The sequence below is a fragment of the Dama dama genome, chromosome 11, assembly GCF_033118175.1.
Source record: "Dama dama isolate Ldn47 chromosome 11, ASM3311817v1, whole genome shotgun sequence".
NCBI lineage: Eukaryota > Metazoa > Chordata > Mammalia > Artiodactyla > Cervidae > Dama > Dama dama.
In genome coordinates, this window is record NC_083691.1 from 43,469,513 (window position 1) to 43,496,872 (window position 27,360).

At 39.0% G+C, this 27,360-nt stretch overlaps 1 protein-coding gene across 1 annotated transcript in view; it reads left to right on the forward strand.

The window, feature by feature from the left end:
* WDPCP (WD repeat containing planar cell polarity effector) overlaps nt 1–27,360 on the forward strand; it is a 296,203-nt gene that overhangs the window by 159,796 nt on the left and 109,047 nt on the right. The window contains exon 11 of the mRNA XM_061156106.1: nt 740–1,349. Coding sequence (XP_061012089.1) covers nt 740–1,349 — 610 coding nt within the window. The remainder of the gene's footprint in view (nt 1–739; nt 1,350–27,360) is intronic.

Genomic DNA, 27,360 nt, shown 5'->3' on the forward strand with positions numbered 1-27,360 from the left:
AAGCTAGATGTTCTTGAAAACGGACCATTTTTGTTATTTATTTCTTACACTATTAATTAGGAATATATTTCTGGTAAATAATTTACTAGGAATTTTAGAATCAGCAGGGGTAGTGGATTGGAAGGAGATGAACTGAATTGTTAAAATCCTTTATTCATCCTTTAGAAATCACGCTTCTGATGTCTTTAGATAATTTGCTAGCCATATTATTTTACTAAAAGCCCACTCTATTAGTTTCTGTATATTGTAGGAAATATCTGTCTTTATGTTACTTACAGACTTTCTAAAACAAAATGCTTAAGTTAAAATTTTATAATTTAATTTCTGCTGCTGTGTTCGGTATATGCTATATATATTTATATATGGGCTTCCCAGGTAGCTCAGTGGTAAACAGTCCACCTGCCTATGCAGGAGACTGAGGAGACAGGAGATCCATCCCTGGGTCAAGAAGATCCTCTGGAGAAAGAAATGGCAATTCATTCCAATACTCTTGCCTGGGAAATCCGGTGGACAGAGGAGTGTGGCAGGCTACAGTCAGACACGACTGAGCGTGTGCATACACACACACACATTTATATATGTTCTATATGAGATACATACATACCTGCTAATATGCTGCTGATACTTAAGGTGGTAGTTGACTGTATTCAGTAGCATTCTAGATTAATATGCAGTGCTGTGTGTGACAGCTGAAGAAAAACCACAGTCTATCTGAACATACTTGTTATATTTCTTACAGGTTCTGAGTTCTGTACGCACAGAATGGGACCCACTGGATGTTCGCTTTGACACCAAACATCCTAATCAGGTGTTGACAGTGGAGTGCTCCATCAGTGTAGACAGAGAGCCCGCGGCTGACAGCTGCGTCTATGAATGTGTTCGGAACAAAATCCAGTGTGTATCAGTCACCAGAATACCACTAAAATCAAAGGCCATTAGTTGTTGCAGGAATGCTACTGAAGACAAACTGATTCTGGGCTGTGAAGATTCTTCAGTAATTCTTTATGAAACTCACCGTAGAGTGACTCTCTTAGCTCAGGCTGAACTTCTGCCTTCATTAATAAGCTGCCACCCAAGTGGGGCCATTCTCCTAGTTGGCAGTAACCAAGGGGAGCTGCAAATATTTGATATGGCTCTTTCTCCTATTAACATCCAGCTTTTGGCTGAAGACAACTCACCTAGGGAGACTCTACAATTCAAAAAATTCTTTGATGTTTCTAGCAGTCTTGTTCAAATGCAGTGGATAGCGCCTCAGGTTGTTTCTAAGAAGCCTGAAAGTGGGGACATCTATAATCTCCTCTTCCTCAGGTTTGACAGAGGACCTTTGGGTGTACTTCTGTTTAAACTTGGTAAGTCAAGGAAGTTGGTGAGTAAATAAATTTTTTTATGATGACAGTATAATTAAGACAGTAAAACTATTCCTGGAATGCAGATTTTTTTTGTTCCTCATCCCATCAATATGCTTACATTTCAAACATGTAGTTTCCTTAAGAAAGTTTTGTGGATGATTTTCTAAAATGTCAAGGTCCATTATATATTCAAAAATTTTGAAATTGCATTAATTTTCCATCACATGAATAAAAAGCCTGAGCTGTCCATATATGACGCTTTTCAAAATAAACTGTCTACTAAAAAAATTCCTTAAGAAATAGTACATATGAAAATATTTTAAAAGTACTTACTGTGTCCATTGTAAAATTCTGTGTGTAGGAATATAATACTTTTTCTATTAAGTTATTTTAGATGAGTGTTCATTTCTTTCCAGATTGAAAATGTGTAAAGCAAATGTTTTAAAAGAAGAGGAAGGAAAATGCTTGGTTAGAATTTGCTAAAGATATTTGTGTAACTTTATGTTTTTCTTCTAGATAAAAATATTCAAAAAATTATTTCAATATTAGGAAAATTATGTATTAATGTATACTATTTCAACCAGGAGGCTTTAAAGCAGAATTTTATTTGCCTTCTAAAGGTTGGCATTACCAGCTATGTCCTAAAATATGTGATATTTTTTAGGCAGTTTTGATAATGTAACATTCTTGAGAAGAACTCGCTTAGGTTTTAAAAAAAATATTTCAATTAGTGCACATTATTGCAACCTGAAAACATAGAAAAGTAGATACATTTCAAAACCCCTTACAGGATCTGGTTCTGTGGTACAAAGTTGTTTTTAAAAACATTGTAGTGTTTGTTAAATAACAGTCAGTTTACTTTTTGTTTTTAATGGATCTACTTGCCTCTGAAATAGAACGAATGAAATAAGTCTAATGAAAATGACTTAACTTGAAAGCTATCAGGGATATAAGTGAGGGCTGTGTTCTTTTCACATGAAAAAAAAAAGAGCCTAAATCCATTCATAACATTAGTATTATCTAAGAAAAATATGTTTGTAATCTCATCTATTATGAGATAATCCAGTTCTACTTTGACTAGCTTACACGTTTAATAGTAGTATGTCTCCACGCACAACACTTATTAAAGTGGCTGTTAGATGTTCTGTATATCTGTTGAAACTCTCTGCCTCTCTCTGTATATCCCAGTTACCTGTCAAACAAGAAGGTAGTCTACTAACATATACCTAGCTTTTCTTCAGCCCTCCCTTGTGGGCCTGCTCACAACAGCTTTGCAAAAAGCACAGCTTTCTCTTCCTATCTCTAGCACATTTGCCTTCTTACTAAAGTAAACAGGCTCTCAGTGTAGGGATTTAGAGGGCTTCCTGCTAATTGCCAGCTTGTAAACTTAATTGGACTATCTCCCTGGGCACTGTTCCTAAATCAATTAGGCAATGAGTTGGCTGTCACCTCTTTTTCCCAAGTAGGTCTCTTGGAAGAGAATTATCCAATAGAAGTCAAGCATTCAAATGAAAAGGTGATAACTTCTGCAACTGACATTTATCATTTAAATTTTATTTTCATTATGACTTATATGATTTATAGAATAGGGAAATTTTACAGTCTTACAGGGTCTTTAAAAGAAGAAAACATGGAGTTTCCCAGGATTTTTGAAAATGTATTATAAGATTAGTGTTTATTATATATTATTTTTCCTAGGAAGAGTAGATTCCTTGAAACAGTATATTCCAGCTAACAGATCTTTTTCTTTCTTTTTTTTTTTTTTTTTTTTTAAAGAAAACCCTGTTTAAAGAACAGATTTTTCTTAGGATCTGCTACTAAATACATCCAGAAATTTTAATATACTTCTTGAATTAACACAGTGCTGATTCTGGGCATCCATGTGGAATTTTCATGTATAATTCAAGTTACTGCATATATAAACAGGTAGTTTCATGTGCAGTTTCCCCACTAGGGAGCATTTATGAGATGTTTTTCATATGCTTGTTATGCAAGCCTTTGGAAATTTTGACATGAAAGGTGTAGCGTACAATTTAAGAAGCTGAGATAGATCATAGTTTAAAATAGAATGCTGTCATATGTAAACGTGTCAGTGGCTGCTGCCAATATGCTAAGATTTTTGGAGTCTGACTCTTAGAATAGGTCAGTTAGTGTAATGTTGAAGGAAAACTCTGTTGAAGGCTAGAGCTTCAATTCTAAATCCTTATAATTATCACACAGATGCCACTGGAGGTTAAAAGGCCATCACCACGGTTACTATAAGAATGTGAAAAACTAGCATGTCTTCCTCAGGAGGGAGCAAGACGTGTCATCCTCCTAGGTAGAGGCAGTGTGTAATCAGAATTTCTTTACCTAACAATCATCATTCATATTTCCATATATGTAAACTGGGATTAATTTTAAAAAGAGGAGTTCCTAGTTTGTATTTCTGAGATATTAAAGCTTTTCCATTCTCATCATCACTTTTTCCAACCTTCACTGCTCTCTCATGTGATCAGCTTCTTGCCCTTTCAACAGAGAATCTCCCTTTAATAGGTACTTCATTAACTTTATCTGCTCCTCACCACCCACCCAACCACTTACCTCCATGTACATAAATCTTTTCAGTTTCAATTCAGTGGGATAGGAACCTTCCTCTTACCTAAGACTAGTTCCATGCCAGATCCCACAGCATTCCCCTTGACACCTTTATTCTGTCACCTTCCCCGCTCTCCCCATGAATCTTGCTACATCAGCAGTCTCGGGCCCAAGCCACACCATGAAACAAAGCAGCATACATACATCTGTTCCTTAAAATTGTTTCCCCTCTGTTATTAATCACATGTTCACTGTCCTTTCACAGTCAAGCTCTTAACAGAATAGTGAACACTGAATTTCTCTGCTCCTTCACCTCCCATTCCCCCCCACAGCACCACCTTCTGGCTCTTCTCTTCAATGTTCTCCTGGGACTGCTCTTGGAAAGGTCACCAGTGACTTCCTACTTGATACACATATTTCTCTTCAGTTACTTGATGACTTTTCAGCATTTGATGGCTCCTCTCATTGTTCTTGCCTTCTGTGACTCTCAATGCAACTTTTTGGTGCTTTTTTATGCTCTTCTGCCTCCTCATGAAAATATTCAGGCTCTCCAAGGTTCCATCTTTAGCTCCCCTCTCCCACTTTATGCAAAATGAGAGTTTATTTATTTGTTTATTTTTTATTTTATTTTTAAAAATTTATTTATTTTAATTGGAGGCTAACTACTTTACAGTATTATAGTGGTTTTTGCCATACATTGACATGAATCCACCATGGGTGTACATGTGTTCCCCATCCTGAACCCCTCCTCCTACCTCCCTCCCCATTCCATCCCTCAGGGTCATCCAGTGCACCAGCCCTGATCACCCTGTCTCATGCATCAAACCAAGAGTTTATTTTTGATTTTGGTATCCTGTCTCTGACCTCAGCCCAGGCCACTGCTCTCCACCCCCACATGTTAACCTGGACTACAGGAAACCTCCCCCCCGAGTCTACACGATTGCATCAGATTTATTATGTGCACACTTGAAGTTGTCATCTTTCTCCCTGCTTCTCCTCCTATATATTCCAGTTTAAGGGATGTTATGGTTATTTAGATGGACAGAATTCCAAGTTAGAAATCATCCTAGAATCCTCCCTCATTCCTAACACCATATCCAGTCAGCAATGAAATGCCATCAGTTCTGCCTTCTGAGGTTTTGTTCAGTCACTCAGTTGTGTCTGACTTTTTTGACCCCATGAACTGCAGCATGCCAGGCTTCCCTGTCCTTTACTATCTCCTGGAGTTTGCTCAAACTCATGTCCATTGAGTCAATGATGTCCTCTAACCATCTCATCCTCTGTTGCCTTCTTCTCCTCCTGCTCTCAATCTTTCCCAGCATCAGGGTCTTTTCCAACAAGTTGGATCTTCACATCAGGTGGCCAAAGTATTGGAACTTGAGCATCAGTCCTTCTAGTGAATATTCTTGGTTGATTTCATTTAGGATTGACTTATTTGATTTCCTGGTTGTCCAAGTGACTCTCAAGAGTCTTTTCCAGCACCACAGTTCAAAAGCATCAATTCTTTGATGTTCAACCTTCTTCATAGTCCAGCTGTCACATCCATAGATGACTACTGGAAAAACCATAGCTTTGACTATATGGACCTTTGACCACAAAGTGATATCTCTGCTTTTTAATACAACGTTTAGCTTTGTCATAGATTTTCTTCCTAGGAGCAAGTGTCTTTTAATTTCATAGCTATAGTCACTGTCCACAGTGATTTTGGAACCCAAAATAGAGTCATTGTTTCAATGGTTTCCCCATCTATTTGCCATGAAGTGATGAAATTGGATGCCATGATCTCAGTTTTTTGAATGTTGAGTTTTAAGCCAGCTTTTTCACTCTCCTCTTTCACTTCCATCAAGAGACTCCTTAGTTCATCTTAGCTTTCTGCTGTAAGGGTGGTGTCATCTGATTATCTGAGGTAGTTGATATTTCTCCTGGCAATCTTGATTCCAGCTTGAGCTTAATCCAGCCCAGCATTTCTCATCATCTGCTCTGCATATATGTACTCTGTGAGGGGCTTCCCTCATAGCTCAGTTGGTAAAGAATCTGCCTGCAATTCAGGAGACCTGGCTTCGATTCCTGGGTTGGTAAGTTCCCCTGGAGAAGGAAATGGCAATCCACTCTAATATTCTTGCCTGGAGACTCCCATGGACAGAGGAGCCTAGCAGGTTATAGTATGGGATTGCAATGAGTCGGACATGACATAGCGACTAAACCAAACCACCACTCTGCATATAAGTTAAATAAGCAAGGTGACAGTATACAGCCTTGACGTACTCCTTTCCCAGTTTTGAACCAGTTTGTTGTTCCCATGTCTGGTTCTAAGTGTTGCTTCTTGACCTGCATACAGATTTCTCAGGAGGCAGGTAAGGTGGCCTGGTATTCCTATCTCTTTCAGAATCTTCCACAGTTTGTTGTGATCCACACAGTCAAAGACTTTAGTGTAGCCAATAAAGCAAAAGTAGATGTTTTTCTTGAATTCTCTTGCTTTTTTTTTATGATCCAGTAGATGTTGACAATTTGATCTCTGGTACAAAATCCAGCTTGTACATCTGGAAGTTCTCAGTTCACATACTGTTGAAATCTACCTTGAAGGATTTTGAGCATTACCCTCATTAATTGCATGTGAAATGAATGCAGTTGTGCAGTAGTTTGAACATTCTTTTACATTGCCATTCTTTGGGATTAGAATGAAAAATGGCCTTTTTCAGTCCTGTGGCCACTGCTGAATTTTCCAAATTTGCTAACATATTGAGTACAGCATTTTAACAGCATCATCTTTTAGGATTTGAAATAGCTCAACTAGAATTCCATCACCTCCACTAGCTTTCTTTGTAGTAATGCTTCCTAAGGCCTACTTGACTTCACATTCCAGGGTGTCTGGCTCTAGGTGAGTGATCACACCATCATGGTTACCTGGGTCATTAAGACCTTATTTGTACAGTTTTCTGTATATTCTTGCCACCTCTTCTTAATATCTTCTGCTTCTGCTAGGTCCATACCATTTCTTTCTATATTGTGCCCATCTTTGCATGGAATGTTCCCTTGGTATCTCTAATTTTCTCAAAGAGATCTCTAGTCTTTCCCATTCTATTTTTTTCCCTGTATTTCTTTGTACTGTTCACTTCTGTAGGCTTTCTTATCTCTCCTTGCTGTTCTTTGGAACTCTGCATTCAGATGGGTATATCTTTCCTTTTCCCTTTTGCCTTTCACTCCTTTCCCCACTGTTTGTAAGGCCTCCTCAGACAACATGTTGCTTTTTTTGCATTTCTTTTTCTTGGGTCTGGTTTTGATCACCACTTCCCGTGCAGTGTCATAAACCTCTGCCTTAGTCCTTCAGGCACTCTGTCTACCAGCTCAAATCCCTTCAATCTATTTGCCACTTCCTCTGTATAATCATAAGGGATTTGGTTTAGGTCACACTTGAAGGGCCTAGAGGTTTTCCCCTACTTGATTCAATTTAAGTCTGAATTTGGCAATATGGAGTTCATGATCTGAGTCACAGTCAGCTCGCGGTCTTGTTTTTGCTGACTGTATAGGGCTTCTCCATCTTTGGCTGCAAAGAATGTAATCAGTCTGATTTTGATATTGGCCATCTGGTGATGTCCATGTGTAGTGTTGTTAGAAGAGGGTATTTGCTATGACCAGAGTGTTCTCTAGGCAAACGCTGGCAAAATGAAGCCTTTGCCCTGCTTCATTTTGTACTCCGAGGCCAAACTTCCATGTTACTCCAGGTGTCTCTTGACTTCGTGCTTTTGTCTTCCAGTCCCCTATGATGAAAAGGACATCACTGCCTAAAACATCTCATTCTATCCAGCCTTACTGTGACCTTAAATCTAGACCTTCCCTATTGTACCATGATCAAACAGTGGCCCTCTGTCTGTAATCCTCTGCCTTCCCATCTTCCCTACCTACCGCTCAATTAATCCCCTTAATTGCTACCAGAGTGCACATCTGGTCATAGATTTGGCTTCCCTGGTGATAAAGATTTTGCCTGCAATGCAGGAGACCCTGGTTTGATCCCTGGGTCAGGAAAATGCCCTGAAGAAAAGATTGGCTGTCCACTCCAGGATTCTCCTTGGGGAATTCCATGGGCACAGGAACGTGGTAGGCCACAGTCCATGGGGCCGCAAAGCGTTGGACATAACTGAGTGACTGACACTTTCAGTTTTCTCTTTTCTGCAGCTTGAAATCCTTCAGGAGTTAATAAGCCCCGTCTGTCTCCCAGGCTTCATCTCTCAGCTCTGCTGCCTTAGGAGCTTCCCAGTCACAGCATGTACTCTCACACTCCTCTTTCCATAGTGTGTTGATTATTCCATCTACTTACAGTGCTCCTACAATGTGCTCCGAACACCTGCAAAGTTAGGAAAAGGTTTAATGTCCAAGTGGTGATATTAAACAAATAATTAAAGCTAACTTCTTCCCTCTCATAGGATTTTGAAAATCATGGGCAATATTACATATGTATCTGTCACTTCATCTAAACAGCAAGTAGTATGATTTTTCTCTCAGACCTTTTGTAAGAAGTATGTGTTCTTTAAAAGTTATTTTTAGTAAGTTATTTAAAGTTTACTTTACTAAAGTGGTAACTGGTAGCAACTTATTGCTGGAAGAAAATGTCAGGTAATTTATTAGATGCCTAGTCATCTTAAAACTGGATCTCGTGTCATTTGAGATGGATTGCTATTCCAGACGGCATTCTGCTTTCTTCATACAGAAGTGATGACAGATTTTTAAATCAAGTTTTTCAAGTATAATTTATAAATAAATTATACCTATTTTAAATGTATAGATCAATGAGTTTTGGGAAATATGTATATCCTCATGATTCCCAGAGACTATTGGAGGGCACAGACAAAGCATTGTGTGCCCGAGGAACCAGGAGAAAGGAGAAATGACCCCATAAGAGACTGAGCCAGACCTGCCTGTGAGTGATGCAGGGTCTCCTGCAGAGGTGTGTGTCAACAGTGGCCTGCTGTGGGGTCCGGGGAGGTGCGTGTTGGCAAAAGTCCATTTGGAGGTCACCTTTAGCCCTAACATAGAGTCTGTAGCCTCAGGATAGGGTCACCTCAGGCCAAACAATTAATGGGGTTGGGGGCAGGGCGGGGACACAGCCCCACCCATCAGTAGAAAATTGGATTAAAAATTTACTGAGCATGACCCTGCCCAACAGTGCAAGACCAAGTTTTCCCCACAGTCAGTCTCTCCCATTGAAAAGAGATTCTGGCAATGCCAAAGAATGTTCAAACTACCATGCAATTGCACTCATCTCACACGCTACTCAAAATTCTCCAAGCTAGGCTTCAACAGTATGTGAACCGAGAACTTCCAGATGTTCAAGCTGGGTTTAGAAAAGGTAGAGGAACCAGAGATCAAATTGCCAACATCCGTTGGATCACTGAAAAAGCAACAGAGTTCCAGAAAAACATCTACTTCTGCTTTATTGACTACACCAAATCCTTTGACTATATGGACCACAACAAACTGTGGAAAATTCTTAAGAGATAGGAATACTAGACCACCTGACCTGCCACCTGAGAAGTCTGGTCTTCAACTCCATGTACTAGGGGGAAAAAAGTACAAATATACATGACATAGAATACTACATATCAGTTTATTCTAAATTGGCATTTAAAGATTATCATCTTTGATTACTAATGATTATTCAGTTCAGTTCAGTCACTCAGTCATATCTGACTCTTTGCGACCCCATGGACTGCACCACACCAGGCTTCCCTGTCCATCACCAACTCCTGGAGCTTACTCAAACTCATGTCCATCGAATCGGTGATGCCATCCCACCATCTCATCCTCTGTCGTCCCCTTCTCCTCCCACCTTCAGTCTTTCCCAGCATCAGGGTCTTTTCTAAGAAGTCAGTTCTTTGCATCAGGTGGCCAAAGTATTGGAGTTTCAGCTTCAGCATCAGTCCTTCCAGTGAATATTCAGGACAGATTTCCTTTAGCATGGACTGGTTTGATCTCCTTTCAGTCCAAGGGACTCTCAAGAGTCTTCTCCAACACCACAGTTCAAAAGCATCAATTCTTCGGTGCTCAGCTTTCTTTATAGTCCAACTCTCACATCCATACATGACTACTGGAAAAACCAGTAGTCTGTGAATCAAGGTAAATTGAACATGGTCAAGCAGAAGATGGCAAGAGTGAACATCAACATCTTGGGAAGGGATGGGTGAATGTAATTCAGATGACCATTATGTCTACTATTATGGGCAAGAATCCCTTAGAAGAAATGAAGTAACCCTCATAGTCAACAAGAGAGTCTGAAATGCAATACTTTGGTGCAACTTCAAAAATGACAGAATGATCTCAGTTCATTTCCAAGGCAAACCATACAGTATCACAGCAATCCAAGTCTGTGCCCCAACCAGTAATGCCGAAGAAGCTGAAGTTGAACGATTCTATGAAGACCTACAAGACCTTCTAGAATGAATACCAAAAAAAGATGTCCTTTTCAGCATGGGGGATTGGAGTGCAAAAGTAGGAACTCAAGAGAGACCTGGAGGAACAAGCAAGTTTGGCCTTGGAGTACAAAATGAAGCAGCACAAAGACTAACAGTTTTGCCAAGAGAATGAAGTGGTCATAGCAAACACCCTCTTCCAGCAACCCAAGAAACAACTTTACACATGAACATCTTCAGATGGTCAATACAGAAATCAGATTGATGTGTTCTTTGCAGTCGAAGATGGAGAAGCTCTATTGAGTAGACAAAACAAGACCTCGAGCTCACTGTGGCTCAGATCATCAGTTCCTTATCACAAAATTCAGGCTTAAATTGAGGAAAGTAGGGAAAACCACAAGACCATTCAGGTATGACCTAAAACAAATCCCTTATGGTTATACAGCGGAGGTGGCAAATACATTCAAGGGATTAGAACTAATAGAGTGCCTCAGGAACTACAGACGGAGGTTTGTAACATTGTATGGTGGGAGCGACCAAAACCATCCTAAAGAAAAAGAAGTGCAAGAAGGCAAAATGATTGTCTGAGGAGGCCTTACAAATAGGTGATAAAACAAGAGAAGTGAAAAGCAAAGGAGAAAGGGAAAGATATACCCATCTGAATGGAAAGTTCCAAAGAACAGCAGTGAGAGATAAGAAAGCCTTCTTAAGTGAACAGAGCAAAGAAATAGAGGAAAGCAACAGAATGGCAAAGACTAGAGATCTCTTCAAAAAAATTGGAGATACCGAGGGAACATTCCATGTAAATATGGGCACAGTAAAGGACAACGGCAAGAACCTAAGAGAAGCAGAAGGTATTAAGAAGAGGTGCCAAGAATATACAGAAGAACTATAAAAAAAAGATCTTAGTGACCCAGATAACCACAATATTGTGGTCACTCACCTAGAGCCAGACATCCTGGAATGTGAAGTTAACTGGGTCTTAGGAAGCATTGCTACAAAGAAAGCTAGTGGAGGTGATGGAATTCGAGCTGAGTTACTTCAGATCCTAAAAGATGATGCTGTTAAATTGCTGCAGTCGATATGCTAGCAAATTTAGAAAAGTTAGCTGTGGCCACAGGACTGGAAAATGTCAGTTTTCATCCCAATCCCAAAGAAAGGCAATGCCAAAGAATGTTCAAACTACCATACAGTTCACTAATTTTACATGCTACCAAGATTATGCTCAAAATCCTTTAAGCTAGGCTTCAGCAGTTCATGAACTGAAAAATTTCAGGTGTATAGCTGGATTTAGGAAAGGCAAAGGAACCAGAGATCAAATTGCTAACGTCTACTATGTCATAGAAAAAGCAAGGGAATTCCAGAAAAATATCTACTTCTGCTTCACTGACTGCACTAAAGTCTTTGACTGTTGATCACAACAAACTGTAGAAAATTTTTAAAGAGATGGGAATCCCAGACCACCTTACCTGCCTCCTGAGAAACCTGTATGCAGGTCAACAAGCAGCAGTTAGAAACAGATATGGAACAATGGACTGTTTAAAAATTGGGAAAGGAGTATCTCAAGGCTGAATATTGTCACCCTTCTTATTTAACTTCTATGCAGAGTACATCATGCAAAATGTCGTGCTGGGTGAATCAGAAGCTGGAATCAAGATTGCTGGGAGAAATATAAGCAACCTCATATATGCAGATCATACCACTCTAATGGAGCTTCGTAGATGGAGCTGGTGATAAAGAACCTGCTTGCCAACGAAGGAGGTATAAGAGATGTGAGTTCAATCCCTGGATTGGGACGATCCCCTGGGGACAGGTATGGAAACCCACTCAAGTATTCTTGCCTGGAGAATCCCATGGACAGAGAAACCTGGCAGGATGCAGGCCATTGGGTCACACAAATTTGGACAGGTCTGAAGTGATTTAGCATGCACACACTGCTCTAGTGGCACAAAGTGAAGAGGAACTAAAGAGCCTCTTGATGATGTTGAAAGAAGAGAGTTAAAAAGCTGTCTTAAACCTCATATAGTCATATAATCTTTATGGACCTATATAGTTATATAGTACCTATAGTTATATAGGTTTGTATAGTCATATAGGTCCATATAGCCAAAGCTCTGGTTTTTCCATTAGTCATGTACAGATGTGAGAGTTGGACCATAAAGAAGGCTGAGCACTGAAAAACTGATGCTTTCGAACTGTGGTGCTGGAGAAGACTCTAGAGTCCCTTGGACAAGAAGGAGATCAAACCAGTCAGTCCTAAAGGTGATCAACCCTGAATATTCAGTATAAGGACTGATGCTGAAGCTGAAGCCTCAGTACTTTGGCCACCTGATGCAAAGATATGACTCATTGGAAAAGACTGAGAGCAGGAGAAGAGGGCAACAGAGGATGAGATGGTTAGATGGCATCACGGACTCAATGACCATGAGTTTCAGCAAACTCCAGGAGATAGTGAAGTACAGGGAAGCCTGGCATGCTTCAGTCCATGGGGTCGCAGAGTTGAACACCACTTAAGAGACTGAACAACAATGTGATTACCACCATAATCAAGATGTAAAACATTTCCACCACCCTCAAAATTCTCTAAAGCCCCTTTGCAGTCAGTCCCTGCCTCCCTCAAAGCTAAAGCACATTGATCTGTTGTCTATTACAAGTTAGACCTGCTTTTTCTAGAATTTCATAGAAGTAGACTAATAAACTGTTACTCATTCGTATCTGGCTACTTTCACTTAGTATTAATCTTTGTGAATTTTCCATATTGGTGTGTATATCTGTAAATTTTCATTCACATTATTGAGTAGTATTCCATTATATAGAGATATCACAATTTATCTTCACATGTTGACAGGCATTTGAGTTGTTTCCAATTTTAGCCAGTTTCATTGAAAATGATCTGTTCTTTCATGTACTAGTCTTTGTATGGAGGTCTATTCTGATTTCTTTTGGGAAAAACCTTGGAACTGAGCGCTACGCTAAGTTTAAGAGGAAAATAGTTTGGAGTTCCAGTTACTCCACATCTTCACTAAAACTTGGCATTATTGCTGTTTTTAATTTTAGCCATTGTAGTAGGTGTAGTTGGTATTGGCATTTCCCTGATGAACCTTAGAGTTGTTCATCTTTTATGTGCTTATTTCCATATATTTTCCCTTATGAATGATATCTTCAAATCTTTTGCCCCAGTTGGATTGTTTTTTATTGAATCATAAGTTTTTATATATTCTGAACATAAGTTCTTTTTTGGATACTAGTATTGTGAATATTAAGTCTACAGATCAGTTTGGGATAGAAGGACAATTTAACAATATTGTAGTGTTAGTTGCTCAGTCGTGTCCAACTCTTTGCCATCCCACAGACTGTAGCCCACCAGGCTCCTCTGTCCACGGGATTCTCCAGGCAAGAATACTGGAGTGAATTGCCATTCCCTTGTCCAGAGGATCTTCCTGACCCAGGGATCGAACCCAGGTCTCCTGCATTGCAGGCAAATTCTTTACTGTTTGAGCAACAGGGAAGACCTAACAATATTGAATCTCCCAATTTATGAACACAATATATCTCTCCATTTATCCAGGCCTTTAATTTCCCCCAGCAGTGTTTTATATTTTAAAATGTACAAGATCTTGTAAATAGTTTGTTCATGTTTTTGGATGCTATTGTAAATAGTATTTTTAATTACAAGTTTTAATTGTTCATTGGGATTTTATAAAAATAAAATTTGAAAATATTGAACATGTATCCTGCAGTCCTGTTAAACTCATTCGTTGTAGTGACTTTTTATTATAGATTACTTAGGATTTTCTACATAGATGATTATTACAACTACAATTAAAAACAAGTTTCATATATTCTTATCCTACCTGCAGGCCTTTTGTTTTCTTCTCTGTTTTACTATCTAGGATGGTACAATATTAAATAGGAGTGAAAACAGGATATCTTTGCTTTGTTTCCAATCTTAGGTGAACAGCATTTAATATAGCGAATGTATGATGTTACTGGGCTTCCCTGGTGGCTCAGATGGTAAAGAATCTGCCTGCAATGTTGGAGACCCAGGTTCGATCCATGGGTTGGGAAGATCCCATGGAGAAGCGAATGGCTACCCACTCCAGTATTCTTTTTTTTTAATATATATATTTTATTGAAGTATAGTTGACCTGCCGTGTTTCAGGTGCAGAGTAAGGTGATTCAGTTAAACACATACACATATATTATTTTTGGAATTATTTTCCATTATAGGTTATTATAAGATACTTGCTGTAGTTCCCTGTAGTATACAATACACCTTAGTTGCTTCTTGCATATCTATTTTTTTTTTACTTAGAAATCTAGCATTCTATTCATACTAAGTCAAACAAGTGTAATCAAAATGTCATAAATTTTTTAGTTAGGCAAAAATTCATAAGTATTCTAAAATATATATATTATACATATTTTAAAGAAGAGATGGAGTAGTTGAAAAACCTAAACTAAATGAAATCAGAGCACTGAATATGAAATAGAAAAAGTGAAACAAACTAGATAAAAGATCTTCATATAGTTCAGTTGTTTCTGAATATGGCAGATCATTAGAAAAATATCTAGAGCTCTGGAGAAAAAAAAGCAATACCTAGGCATTTGTATTTTTCAAAAAGTTCCAAGGTAATTCTAATATGCACCTGGATTTTAAAAAGTGACTACAGGTTTTTCTATTAAACTGTAGTTTTGTTGATAATAGAGTTCTTTCATTTTCCTGTGGACCAGTCATGATACTATGGTATTAAGTGAGTAACAGTTATGTAATCACAATAGTAAAAGATGTTTATCAGTTTTCACAGTTAGTAGCCAGGCAAAATATGAAAGATAGTTACAGCTGCAAGCCATAATGGGAACATGATTAACCTAAACAATATAGAATCATTACATACAGTTTGGGGGAGTCAAGCAGAGTGATGTGATAAGTGGACGTGCTTACATGCACATGTTTTCATACACCCAGGCAGTCTATGTCTTTTGGTTGGTGCATTTAATCCATTTACATTTAAGGTAATTATCAATATGTATGATTCTATTACCATTTTCTTAATTGTTTTGGATTTATTTTCTGTAGGTCTTTCCCTTGTCTTGTGTTTCCTGCCTAGAGGAGTTCCTTTAGCCTTTGTTGTAAAGCTGGTTTGGTGGTGCTGAATTCTCTTAACTTTTGCTTATCTGTAAAGCTTTTGATTTCTCCATCAAACTGAATGAGAGTCTTGCTGAGGAGAGTGTTCTTGGTTGTAGCTTCTTCCCTTTCATCACTTTAAATATATCATGCCATTCCCTTCTGGCTTGTAGAATTTCTGTTGAGAAATCGACTGATAGCCTGATGGGAGTTACCTTTGTATGTTATTTGTCATTCTTCCCTTATTGCTTTTAATATTTCATCTTTGTCTGTAATTTTTGTCAGTTTTAATTACTGCGTGTCTTGGTATGTTCCTTCTTGGGTTTTTCCTGCCTGGGACACTCTGTGCTTCCTGGACTTGGTTGACTATTTCCTTTCCCATGTTAGGGAAGTTTTCAACTATTATCTCTCAAAATATTTTCTCAGGTTCCTTCTCTCTCTCTTCTCCTTCCGGAACCCCTATAATGCGAATGTTGGTGTGTTTAATGTTGTCCCTGAGTCTTTTAGATTGTCTTCATTTCTTTTTATTCTTTTTTCTATATTCTGTTCTGTGGAAGTGATTTCCACCACTCTATTCCTCAGGTCATTTGTCCCTTCTTCTGCCTCAGTTATTCTGTTGTTGATTTCTTCTCATGTGTTATTCATCTGTTGTTCTTTAATTTTTCTAGGTTTTGGTAAACATTTTTTGGATCTTCTCTATTGTTTTCTCAATATTCTGGATCATCTTCACTAACATTATTTTGGAATTTTGTTTCTGGAAGGTTGCCTATCTCCCCTTCATTTAGTTTTTTTTCTGGTATTTTACCTTGTCTCTTTATCTGGAACATAGCTTTCCGCTTTTTCATCCTGATTAACTTTCTGTAATGGTTTTTTTCTAGCCGCAATGGGACTGTGGTTCTTCTTGCTTCTTCTGTCTGCCCTCTGATGGAGGAGGCTAAGAGGCTTGTGTCAGCTTCCTGATAGGAGAGACTGGTGGTAGGAAAAATAGGGCCTTGCTCTGGTGGACAGGGCCTTGCTCAATAAAGCTAATCCAATTATCTGCTGATGGGTGGGTTGTGCTCCCTCCCTGGTAGTTGTTTGGCCTGAGATGACCCAATCCTGGGGTCTGCAGGCTGTATGGTAGGGTTAACCTCCAAGAGGCTTACACCAGGTTGACTTGCTGCTGCCAGTGTCCCCATCCCCATGGTGAGCCCCTGCTGACCCAGGCCTTCACAGGAGAACCTCCAACACTAACAAGGACATTTTGATTCAGTCTCCTGTGGGGTCACTGCTCCTTTCCTCTGGGTCTTGGTGCATGCAAGATTTCGTTTGTGCCCTCCAAGACTGGAGCCTCTGTTTCCCCCAGTCCTGTGGAAGTTCGAAAATCAAATTCCACTGGCCTTCAAGGTCAGATTCCTTCAGGATTTCCAGTCCCTTTGTCAGATCCCCAGGCTGGGAAGCCTGATGTTGGGTTCAGAACCTCCACAATGGCGGGAAAACTTCTTTGGTATTATTGTTCTCCAGTTTGTGGGTCAGTCACCTGGTGGGCATGGGATTTGATTTTAACATGATTGTGCCCCTCCTACCATCTCCCTCCGGCTTCTTTGTCATTGGGCATTGGGTATCTTTTTTTGGTGGGTTCCAGCATTCTCCTGTCAATGGTTGTTCAGAAGATAGTTGTAATTTTGGTGCTCTTGCAGAAGGAGATGAACTCAATGTCCTTCTTCTCCGTCATCTTGAACTGTAAGCCCACTCTAGTATTCTTGCCTGGGAAATCCCATGGACAGAGAAGCTGGCTGCTACAGTCAATAGGGTTGCAAAGAGCCAGACGCAACTGAGCAACTAGTGGGCACACACGATGGGAGGAGGTTGAGGGAGTCCCCTTCTAGTCCTAGTCTACTGGGTTATGTTTTCTTCAGTGGATGTTTGGTTTTTTCAAGTGCCTTTTCTGTGTTAAAATGATTGTGTGATTTTTCTGGTCATATAGTTAACTGATTAGTTTTCAGATGTTTCAGTGACCTTGCATTTGTGGGATAAATCTCTTGTTCATGGTATATTATCTTTTTAATATGTTGCTTAATTTGTTAATATTCTGTTAAGGATTTTTGTATTTGTTTACGGGAGGTACTGACCTTTAGTTTTCTTTTTCTTCTCCTGTAATGTTTGTCAGTTTTGGTCTCAATGTAATGCTGATATCATTAAGTGCAATAGGAATCATTCCCTTCTCTTATATTTTGAGTTATGTAAAGGTGATATTATTTCTTCTCTTACTGTTTGAGACAGTTCACCAATGAAGTCATCTGGTTTTTTTGTGTGTGTATGTTTAAAGGTTTTTAAACATCCAAATTTAAATAATATAGGATCATTCAAGTTATCTATTTTTATTTCTTCTTAAATGAGATTTGATAATTTGTGTCTTTCAAGGAATACATTTCATTTAAATTATATTTATATCTATAAAGTTAGTCATATTATTCACTTGGTATTTTTTAATGTCTGTGGGTCCTGTAGTGATTATTGTTGATACTGAGAAGTGTATCTTCTCTTTTCCTCAATTTAGGCAGAAGTTGGTCAATTTTATACATTGTTCCAAAGAACCAGCTTTTGTTTTCATTAATTTTCTCTATAATAAGTATGTAATATTTATTATAATATTATAATTATAATAACATATTATTATAAATATAATAATATAATATTATAAATATACTTTTAAAAATATTTCTTCTCTTTCTTTTAGGTCTTATTTACTCTTCTTTCTCTAAGTGTTCTTAGTGTGGAAACTTGGATTGTAGATTTTAGACATTTTTTCTAACTGAAATGTAATGCTAGTAATTTCCCTTTAAGTAATACCATAACCACAGCTATATCTCACAAATTTTATTGATATATTTTCATTTATTTCAAAATATTTTCTCTATCCTTTATACAATATTGATTAATTTCTAAATATTTAAAGATTTTTCAGGTTTTTTCCCGTACTTCCTAGTTATGTTACTATATTTTGCTATTATCTCTGTGTTTGGGGAAATTACAGTTGTTTTATTTGTGTGTGCCTCGTCACTTCAGTTGTGTCTGACTCTCTGCAACCCCCATGAACCATGGCTCGCCAGGATCCTCTGTCCATGGGATTCTCCCGGCAAGAATACTGGAGTGGGTTGCCGTTTCCTTCTCCAGTGATAAGTATGAAGTGAAGTAGTCAAGTGAAGTCGCCCAGTCGTGTCCGACTCTTTGCGACCCCATGGACTGTAGCCTACCAGGCTCCTCTGTCCATGAGATTTTCCAGGCAAGAGTACTGGAGTGGGTTGCCATTTCCTTCTCCTGTTTTATTTGTATGGTAGAAATATTACATAACAGTGTGCAGTGGTACATCACTTCCCTGTTCCATGCTCCATGACATCACATTAGTGCTTGAAGTCAACCGTAGTGGGGGTAGTTATACCACATACATTTACCAGCACACTTAGGATATCAGTGGGATGTTTTGTCACTTGAAAATCTTGGTATATAAATCCTTATATACCAAAAATCCTCCAGATATCTTTATGTTTTATATCAATTTTGGTTATACTGTGGTTTGGGAAACTATTTTGTATTATTTCAATGCATTTAAACTTAATGAGGCTTGTTTTATCTCCCAGAATAATGCTCCGTCTTGGTTGGTGTTATATATGCACTTAAAAGAATGTGTATACTCTGCCGTTGTTGGGTGAAGAGTATTGTAAATGTCAATTAGTTCCAATTCACTGATAATGTTTTTCGAGTATTTTCTGTTGTTACAGATTTTCTGTTTATACATTTTCTCAACTAGTTAGAGAGATGTGCTGAAATCTCCAGTGATAATTGTGGATTTTACTTTTTCTCCTTTTAGTTTCATCATTTTTACTTTATTATTTTAGAGGTCTGTTATTAAGTGTTATGTTTCTTCATGAATTTTCAATGTTTTATTATAAAGTTCTAGAATTCTAGACAGATTCATTTTTATCTCTCAACATTTTAAAAAACCCTACTGTTGTCTCTAGGTTGTATTATTTCAGAAACAAAGTTGACACTTACTAAATCTTTATTTCCCTATGCATCATGTGTCTTTTTTAATTGGCTGCTTTTTAAGTTTTTCTCTTTATCACCTTTTAAACAATTTGAATTATGACTATATGTTAGCTTTTCCTCTCAATACATCAATTATTTCTCATGTTAGAAGTATTAGGATAGGAGGGAGGAGCCAAGATGGCGGAGGAGTAGGACGGGGAGACCACTTTCTCTCCTACAAATTCATCAAAAGAATAACTGAACGCAGAGGAAACTTCACAAAACAACTTCTGATCGCTAGCTGAGGTCATCAGGCGCCCAGAAAAGCAGCCCATTGTCTTCGAAAGGAGGTAGGACAAAATATAAAAGATAAAAAGTGAGACAAAAGAGCTAAGGACGGAGATCCGTCCCGGGAGCTCTTAGGCGGCATTGCTTGGGGTAGGGTCCGGGCCTGAGTGCCCTGAGGACAATCGGAGGGAGCTTCTGTGAGTTGCCAACTTGAACTGTGGGAGACCAAAAGAGAGAGAGTAAATTAACCGGCCCGAACACACTGCCGGCCGTTCGCAGAACAAAGAGACCGAGAGGGTCCAGAGAGGAGCTCGCAGGCTGCGGACCGGCCCAGCCCCGCCGGAGGCAGGAGGCAGGAGGGAGGGGAAGGTCGCAGCGAGACACAGGGCGCAGGCACCCGACCGGCGCGGGCGGGGACTGGGGCTGGGGACGCGGAGGGCAGAAGGCGCGCGCACCCGACTGGCGCCAGCGGAAACTGAGACTGGATCCGCGGAAGGGAGGGGGCACGCCACACCTGGGGAGAGTGCGCCCACCAAGCCCCTGGCTGCTTGGACCGCTCTGACGGGGAAGGCACAGAGAGCAGGCACAGCTTTTCCTTCCGCGCTTTTGTGGAACACCCGAGGGCTGGAACCTCGCGCAGCGCGGGGCGCGCTCCATATAGAACAGCCGGGAGCCTGAGCAGTGCAGACGGAGAGAGCAGCGTCAGCCCCTCCTGGCAGCCCCAGCCCATCCCCGCGGCGCAAGCCTGTCCCCACAGCGCCAGCCTCTCCCTGCAGCGCAAGCCCCTCCCCGCAGAGCTACGGAACTAGCTACCTGAATAAGAGTCCACCTCCGCCCGCCTGTGTCAGGGCGGAAATGAGGCTCTGAAGAGACCGGCAAACAGAAGCCAAATAAACAAAGGGAACCGCTTCAGAAGGGACTGGTGCAACAGATTAAAATCCCTCTAGGAAACATTGACTACACCGGAGGAGCCTGTAGATATCGAGAAGCGTAAGCTGGAACGAGGAGCTATCTGAAACTGAGCCGAACCCACACTGACCGCAACAGCTCCAGAGAAACTCCTAGATATAATTTTACTTTTTTCTCTTTTTCTTTCTTTTTTTTTTTTTTTTAATTTTTTTATTTTTTTTCTTTTTTCTTTTTTATTTTTTCTCTTTTATTTTCCTCTAAAATCCCCTATTACTCCCCCATTACTCCTTAACTTTCATTTCCATAGACTTTTACGATTTTTCAATTAGGGGGGAAAAAAATTTTTTTTTTCTTTTATTTTTTTTTCTTTTCCTTTCTTTTTTTTTCTTTTTTTTCTTTCCTTTTTCTCTTCTATTCTCTATTTTTCTTTTTCTGTTATTTCTTTTAAAGTCCTCTAGTACTCCTCTACTACTCCTTAATTTTCATTTTCAATACACTATAACCTTACAAAAAAAAAAGAAGAGAAGCCCTATTTTTAAACCGAAGATTATTCTCTCCCAATCTTGACTCTCTGTTTTCTACCTCAGAACACCTCTATTTCCTCCTTTCCCCTTCTCTTCCCAATCCAATTCTGTGAATCTTTGTAGGTGACTGGGCTACGGAGAACACTCTGGGAACAGACAGCTGCGTAGATCTGTCTCTCTCCTCTTGAGTCCCCCTTTTTCTCCTCCTGTTCATCTCTATCTCCCTCCTCCCTCTCCTCTTCTTCATGTGACTCTGTGAACCTCTCTGGGTGTCCCTAACGGGGGAGAATCTTTTAGCCATTAACCTAGAAGTTTTCTTATCAGGGCTGTATAGTTGGAGAAGTCCTGAGACTACAGGAAGAATAAAACTGAAATCCAGAGGCAGGAGACTTAAGCCCCAAACCTGAGAACACCAGAAAACTCCTGACTACATGGAAGTTTAAGTAATAAGTGACTGTCCAAAAGCCTCCATACCTACACTGAAACCAACCACCACCCAAGAGCCAATAAGTTTTAGAGCAAGACATACCACGCAAATTCTCCAGCAATGCAGGAACATAGCCCTGAACATCAACATACAGGCTGCCCAAGGTCACACCTAACACATAGACCCATCTCAAAACTCATTACTGGGCACTCCATTGCTCTCCAAAGAGAAGAAATCAAGTTCCACGCACCAGAACACTGACGCAAGCTTCCCTAACCAGGAAATCTTGACAAGCCAATCGTCTAACCCCACCCACTGGGTAAATCCTCCACAATAAAAAGGAACCACAGACCTCCAGAATACAGAAAGCCCACTCCAGATACAGCAATCTAAACAAGATGAAAAGGCAAAGAAATACCCAACAGGTAAAGGAACATGAAAAATGCCCACCAAGTCAAACAAAAGAGGAGGAGATAGGGAATCTAACTGAAAAAGAATTTGGAATAATGATAATAAAAATGATCCAAAATCTTGAAAACGGAGTTACAGATAAATAGCCTGGAAACAAAGATTGAAAAGATTCAAGAACTGTTTAATAAAGACCTAGAAGAAATAAAAAAGAGTCAATTAAAAATGAATAATGCAATGAATGAGATCAAAAACACTTTGGAGGGAACCAAGAGTAGAAGAGCGGAGGCAGAAGATAGGATAAGTGAGGTAGAAGATAAAATGGTGGAAATAAATGAAGCAGAGAGGAAAAAAGAAAAAAGAATCAAAAGAAATGAGGACAACCTCAGGGACCTCTGGGACACTGTGAAACGCCCCAACATTCTAATCATAGGAGTTCCAGAAGAAGATGACAAAAAGAAAGGCCATGAGAAAATACTCGAGGAGATAATAGCTGAAAACTTCCCTAAAATGGGGAAGGAAATAGCCACCCAAATCCAAGAAACCCAGAGAGTCCCAAACAGGATAAACCCAAGGCGAAACACCCCAAGACACATATTAATCAAATTAACAAAGATCAAACACAAAGAACAAATATTAAAAGCAGCAAGGGAAAAACAACAAATAACACACAAAGGGGTTCCCATAAGGATAACAGCTGATCTATCAATAGAAACCCTCCAGGCCAGAAGGGAATGGCAGGACGTACTGAAAGTAATGAAAGAGAATAACCTACAACCTAGATTACTGTATCCAGCAAGGATCTCATTCAGATATGAAGGAGAATTCAAAAGCTTTACAGATAAGCAAAAGCTGAGAGAATTCAGCACCACCAAACCAGCTCTTCAACAAATGCTAAAGGATCTTCTCTAGACAGGAAATGCAGAAAGGTTGTATAAACGTGAACCCAAAACAACAAAGTAAATGGCAACGGGACCACACCTATCAATAATTACCCTAAATGTAAATGGGTTGAATGCCCCAACCAAAAGACAAAGATTGGCTGAATGGATACAAAAACAAGACCCCTATATATGCTGTCTACAAGATACCCACCTCAAAACAAGAGACACATACAGACTAAAAGTGAAGGGCTGGAAAAAAATATTTCATGCAAACGGAGACCAAAAGAAAGCAGGAGTCGCAATACTCATATCAGATAAAATAGACTTTCAAATAAAGGATGTGAAAAGAGACAAAGAAGGACACTACATAATGATCAAAGGATCAATCAAAGAAGAAGATATAACAATTATAAATATATATGCACCCAATATAGGAGCACCGCAATATGTACGGCAAACACTAACGAGTATGAAAGAGGAAATTAATAGTAACACAATAATAGTGGGAGACTTTAATACCCCACTCACAACTACGGATAGATCAACTAAACAGAAAATTAACAAGGAAACACAAACCTTAAATGACACAATGGACCAGCTAGACCTAATTGCTATCTATAGGACATTTCACCCCAAAACAATGAACTTCACCTTTTTCTCAAGTGCACACGGAACATTCTCCAGAATAGATCACATCCTGGGCCATAAATCTGGTCTTGGAAAATTCAAAAAAATTGAAATCATTCCAGTCATCTTTTCTGACCACAGTGCAGTAAGATTAGATCTCAATTACAGGAAAAAAATTGTTAAAACTTCAAACATATGGAGGCTAAATAACACGCTTCTGAATAACCAACAAATCATAGAAGAAATCAAAAAAGAAATCAAAATATGTATAGAAATGAATGAAAATGAAAACACAACAACCCAAAACCTATGGGACACTGTAAAAGCAGTGCTAGGGGGAAGGTTCATAGCATTACAGGCCTACATCAAGAAACAAGAAAAAAACCAAATAAATAACCTAACTCTACACCTAAAGCAATTAGAGAAGGAAGAAATGAAGAACCCCAGGGTTAGCAGAAGGAAATAAATCTTAAAAATCAGGGCAGAAATAAATGCAAAAGAAACTAAAGAGACCATAGCAAAAATCAACAAAGCTAAAAGCTGGTTTTTTGAAAAAATAAACAAAATTGACAAACCATTAGCAAGACTCATTAAGAAACAAAGAGAGAAAAACCAAATTAACAAAATTAGAAATGAAAATGGAGAGATCACAACAGACAACACTGAAATACAAAGGATCATAAGAGACTACTACCAGCAGCTCTATGCCAATAAAATGGATAACTTGGATGAAATGGACAAATTCTTAGAAAAGTATAACTTTCCAAAACTGAACCAGGAAGAAATAGAAGATCTTAACAGACCCATCACAAGCAAGGAAATCGAAACTGTCATCAAAAATCTTCCAGCAAACAAAAGCCCAGGACCAGATGGCTTCACAGCTGAATTCTACCAAAAATTTAGAGAAGAGCTAACACCTATCTTACTCAAACTCTTCCAGAAAATTGCAGAAGAAGGTAAGCTTCCAAACTCATTCTGTGAGGCCACCATCACCCTAATTCCAAAACCAGACAAAGATGCCACAAAAAAAGAAAACTACAGGCCAATATCACTGATGAACATGGATGCAAAAATCCTTAACAAAATTCTAGCAAACAGAATCCAACAACATATTAAAAAAATCATACACCATGACCAAGTGGGCTTTATCCCAGGAATGCAAGGATTCTTAAATATCCGCAAATCAATCAATGTAATACACCACATTAACAAATTGAAAGATAAAAACCATATGATTATCTCAATAGATGCAGAGAAAGCCTTTGACAAAATTCAACACTCATTTATGATTAAAACTCTCCAAAAAGCAGGAATAGAAGGAACATACCTCAACATAATAAAAGCTATATATGACAAACCCACAGCAAGCATCACCCTCAATGGTGAAAAATTGAAGGCATTTCCCCTGAAATCAGGAACAAGACAAGGGTGCCCACTCTCACCACTACTATTCAACATAGTGTTGGAAGTTCTGGCCACAGCAATCAGAGCAGAAAAAGAAGTAAAAGGAATCCAGATAGGAAAAGAAGAAGCAAAACTCTCACTGTTTGCAGATGACATGATCCTCTACATAGAAAACCCTAAAGACTCTTCCAGAAAATTACTAGAGCTAATCAATGAATATAGTAAAGTTGCAGGATATAAAATTAACACACAGAAATCCCTTGCATTCCTATATACTAACAATGAAAAAACAGAAAGAGAAATTAAGGAAACAATACCATTCACCATTGCAACAAAAAGAATAAAATACTTAGGAGTATATCTACCTAAAGAAACAAAGGACCTATACTTAGAAAACTATAAAACACTGATGAAAGAAATCAAAGAGGACACAAACAGATGGAGAAACATACCGTGTTCATGGATTGGAAGAATTAATATTGTCAAAATGGCTATTCTACCCAAAGCAGTCTATAGATTCAATGCAATCCCTATCAAGCTACCAACGGTATTTTTCACAGAACTAGACCAAAGAATTTCACAATTTGTATGGAAATACAAAAAACCTCGAATAGCCAAAGTAATCTTGAGAAAGAAGAATGGAACTGGAGGAATCAACCTGCCTGACTTCAGACTCTACTACAAAGCCACAGTCATCAAGACAGTATGGTACTGGCACAAAGACAGAAATATAGATCAATGGAACAGAACAGAAAGCCCAGAGATAAATCCACGAACCTATGGACACCTTATCTTTGACAAAGGAGGCAAGGATATACAATGGAAAAAAGACAACCTCTTTAACAAGTGGTGCTGGGAAAACTGGTCAACCACTTGTAAAAGAATGAAACTAGAACACTTTCTAACACCATACACAAAAATAAACTCAAAATGGATTAAAGATCTAACTGTAAGACCAGAAACTATAAAACTCCTAGAGGAGAACATAGGCAAAACACCCTCCGACATGAATCACAGCAGGATCCTCTATGACCCACCTCCCAGAATATTGGAAATAAAAGCAAAACTAAACAAATGGGACCTAATGAAACTTAAAAGCTTTTGCACTACAAAGGAAACTATAAGTAAGGTGAAAAGACAGCCCTCAGATTGGGAGAAAATAATAGCAAATGAAGCAACAGACAAAGGATTAATCTCAAAAATATACAAGCAACTCCTGCAGCTCAATTCCAGAAAAATAAATGACCCAATCAAAAAATGGGGCAAAGAACTAAACAGACATTTCTCCAAAGAAGACATACAGATGGCTAACAAACACATGAAAAGATGCTCAACATCACTCATTATTAGAGAAATGCAAATCAAAACCACAAGGAGGTACCATTACACGCCAGTCAGGATGGCTGCTATCCAAAAGTCTACAAGCAATAAATGCTGGAGAGGGTGTGGAGAAAAGGGAACCCTCTTACACTGTTGGTGGGAATGCAAACTAGTACAGCCGCTATGGAAAACAGTGTGGAGATTTCTTAAAAAACTGGAAATAGAACTGCCATATGACCCAGCAATCCCACTTCTGGGCATACACACTGAGGAAACCAGATTTGAAAGAGACACGTGCACCCCAATGTTCATCGCAGCACTGTTTATAATAGCCAGGACATGGAAGCAACCTAGATGCCCATCAGCAGATGAATGGATAAGGAAGCTGTGGTACATATACACCATGGAATATTACTCAGCCATTAAAAAGAATTCATTTGAACCAGTCCTAATGAGATGGATGAAGCTGGAGCCCATTATACAGAGTGAAGTAAGCCAGAAAGATAAAGAACATTACAGCATACTAACACATATATATGGAATTTAGAAAGGTGATAACGATAACCCTATATGCAAAACAGAAAAAGAGACACGGAAATACAGAACAGACTTTTCAACTCTGTGGGAGAATGTGAGGGTGGGATGTTTCAAAAGAACAGCATGTATACTATCTATGGTGAAACAGATCACCAGCCCAGGTGGGATGCATGAGACAAGTGCTCGGGCCTGGTGCACTGGGAAGACCCAGAGGAATCGGGTGGAGAGGGAGGTGGGAGGGGGGATCGGGATTGGAAATACATGTAAATCCATGGCTGATTCATATCAATGTATGACAAAACCCACTGGAAAAAAATAATAATAATAATAATAAAAAATAAAAAAAAAGAAGTATTAGGATATAGACAGACTCAATAGATTTCAGATATTTTGTTGTCTTCAAAATTCTTAAACATTAACATCTACTGTAAAGGAACCACACTGATTTATGAAGACCTCTAGCACTTTACTGTAGGATCATGAAGGTTTTCGGAGAAGGCAATGGGAACCCACTCTAGTACTCTTGCCTGGGAAATCCCATGGATGGAGGAGCTGGTAGGCTACAG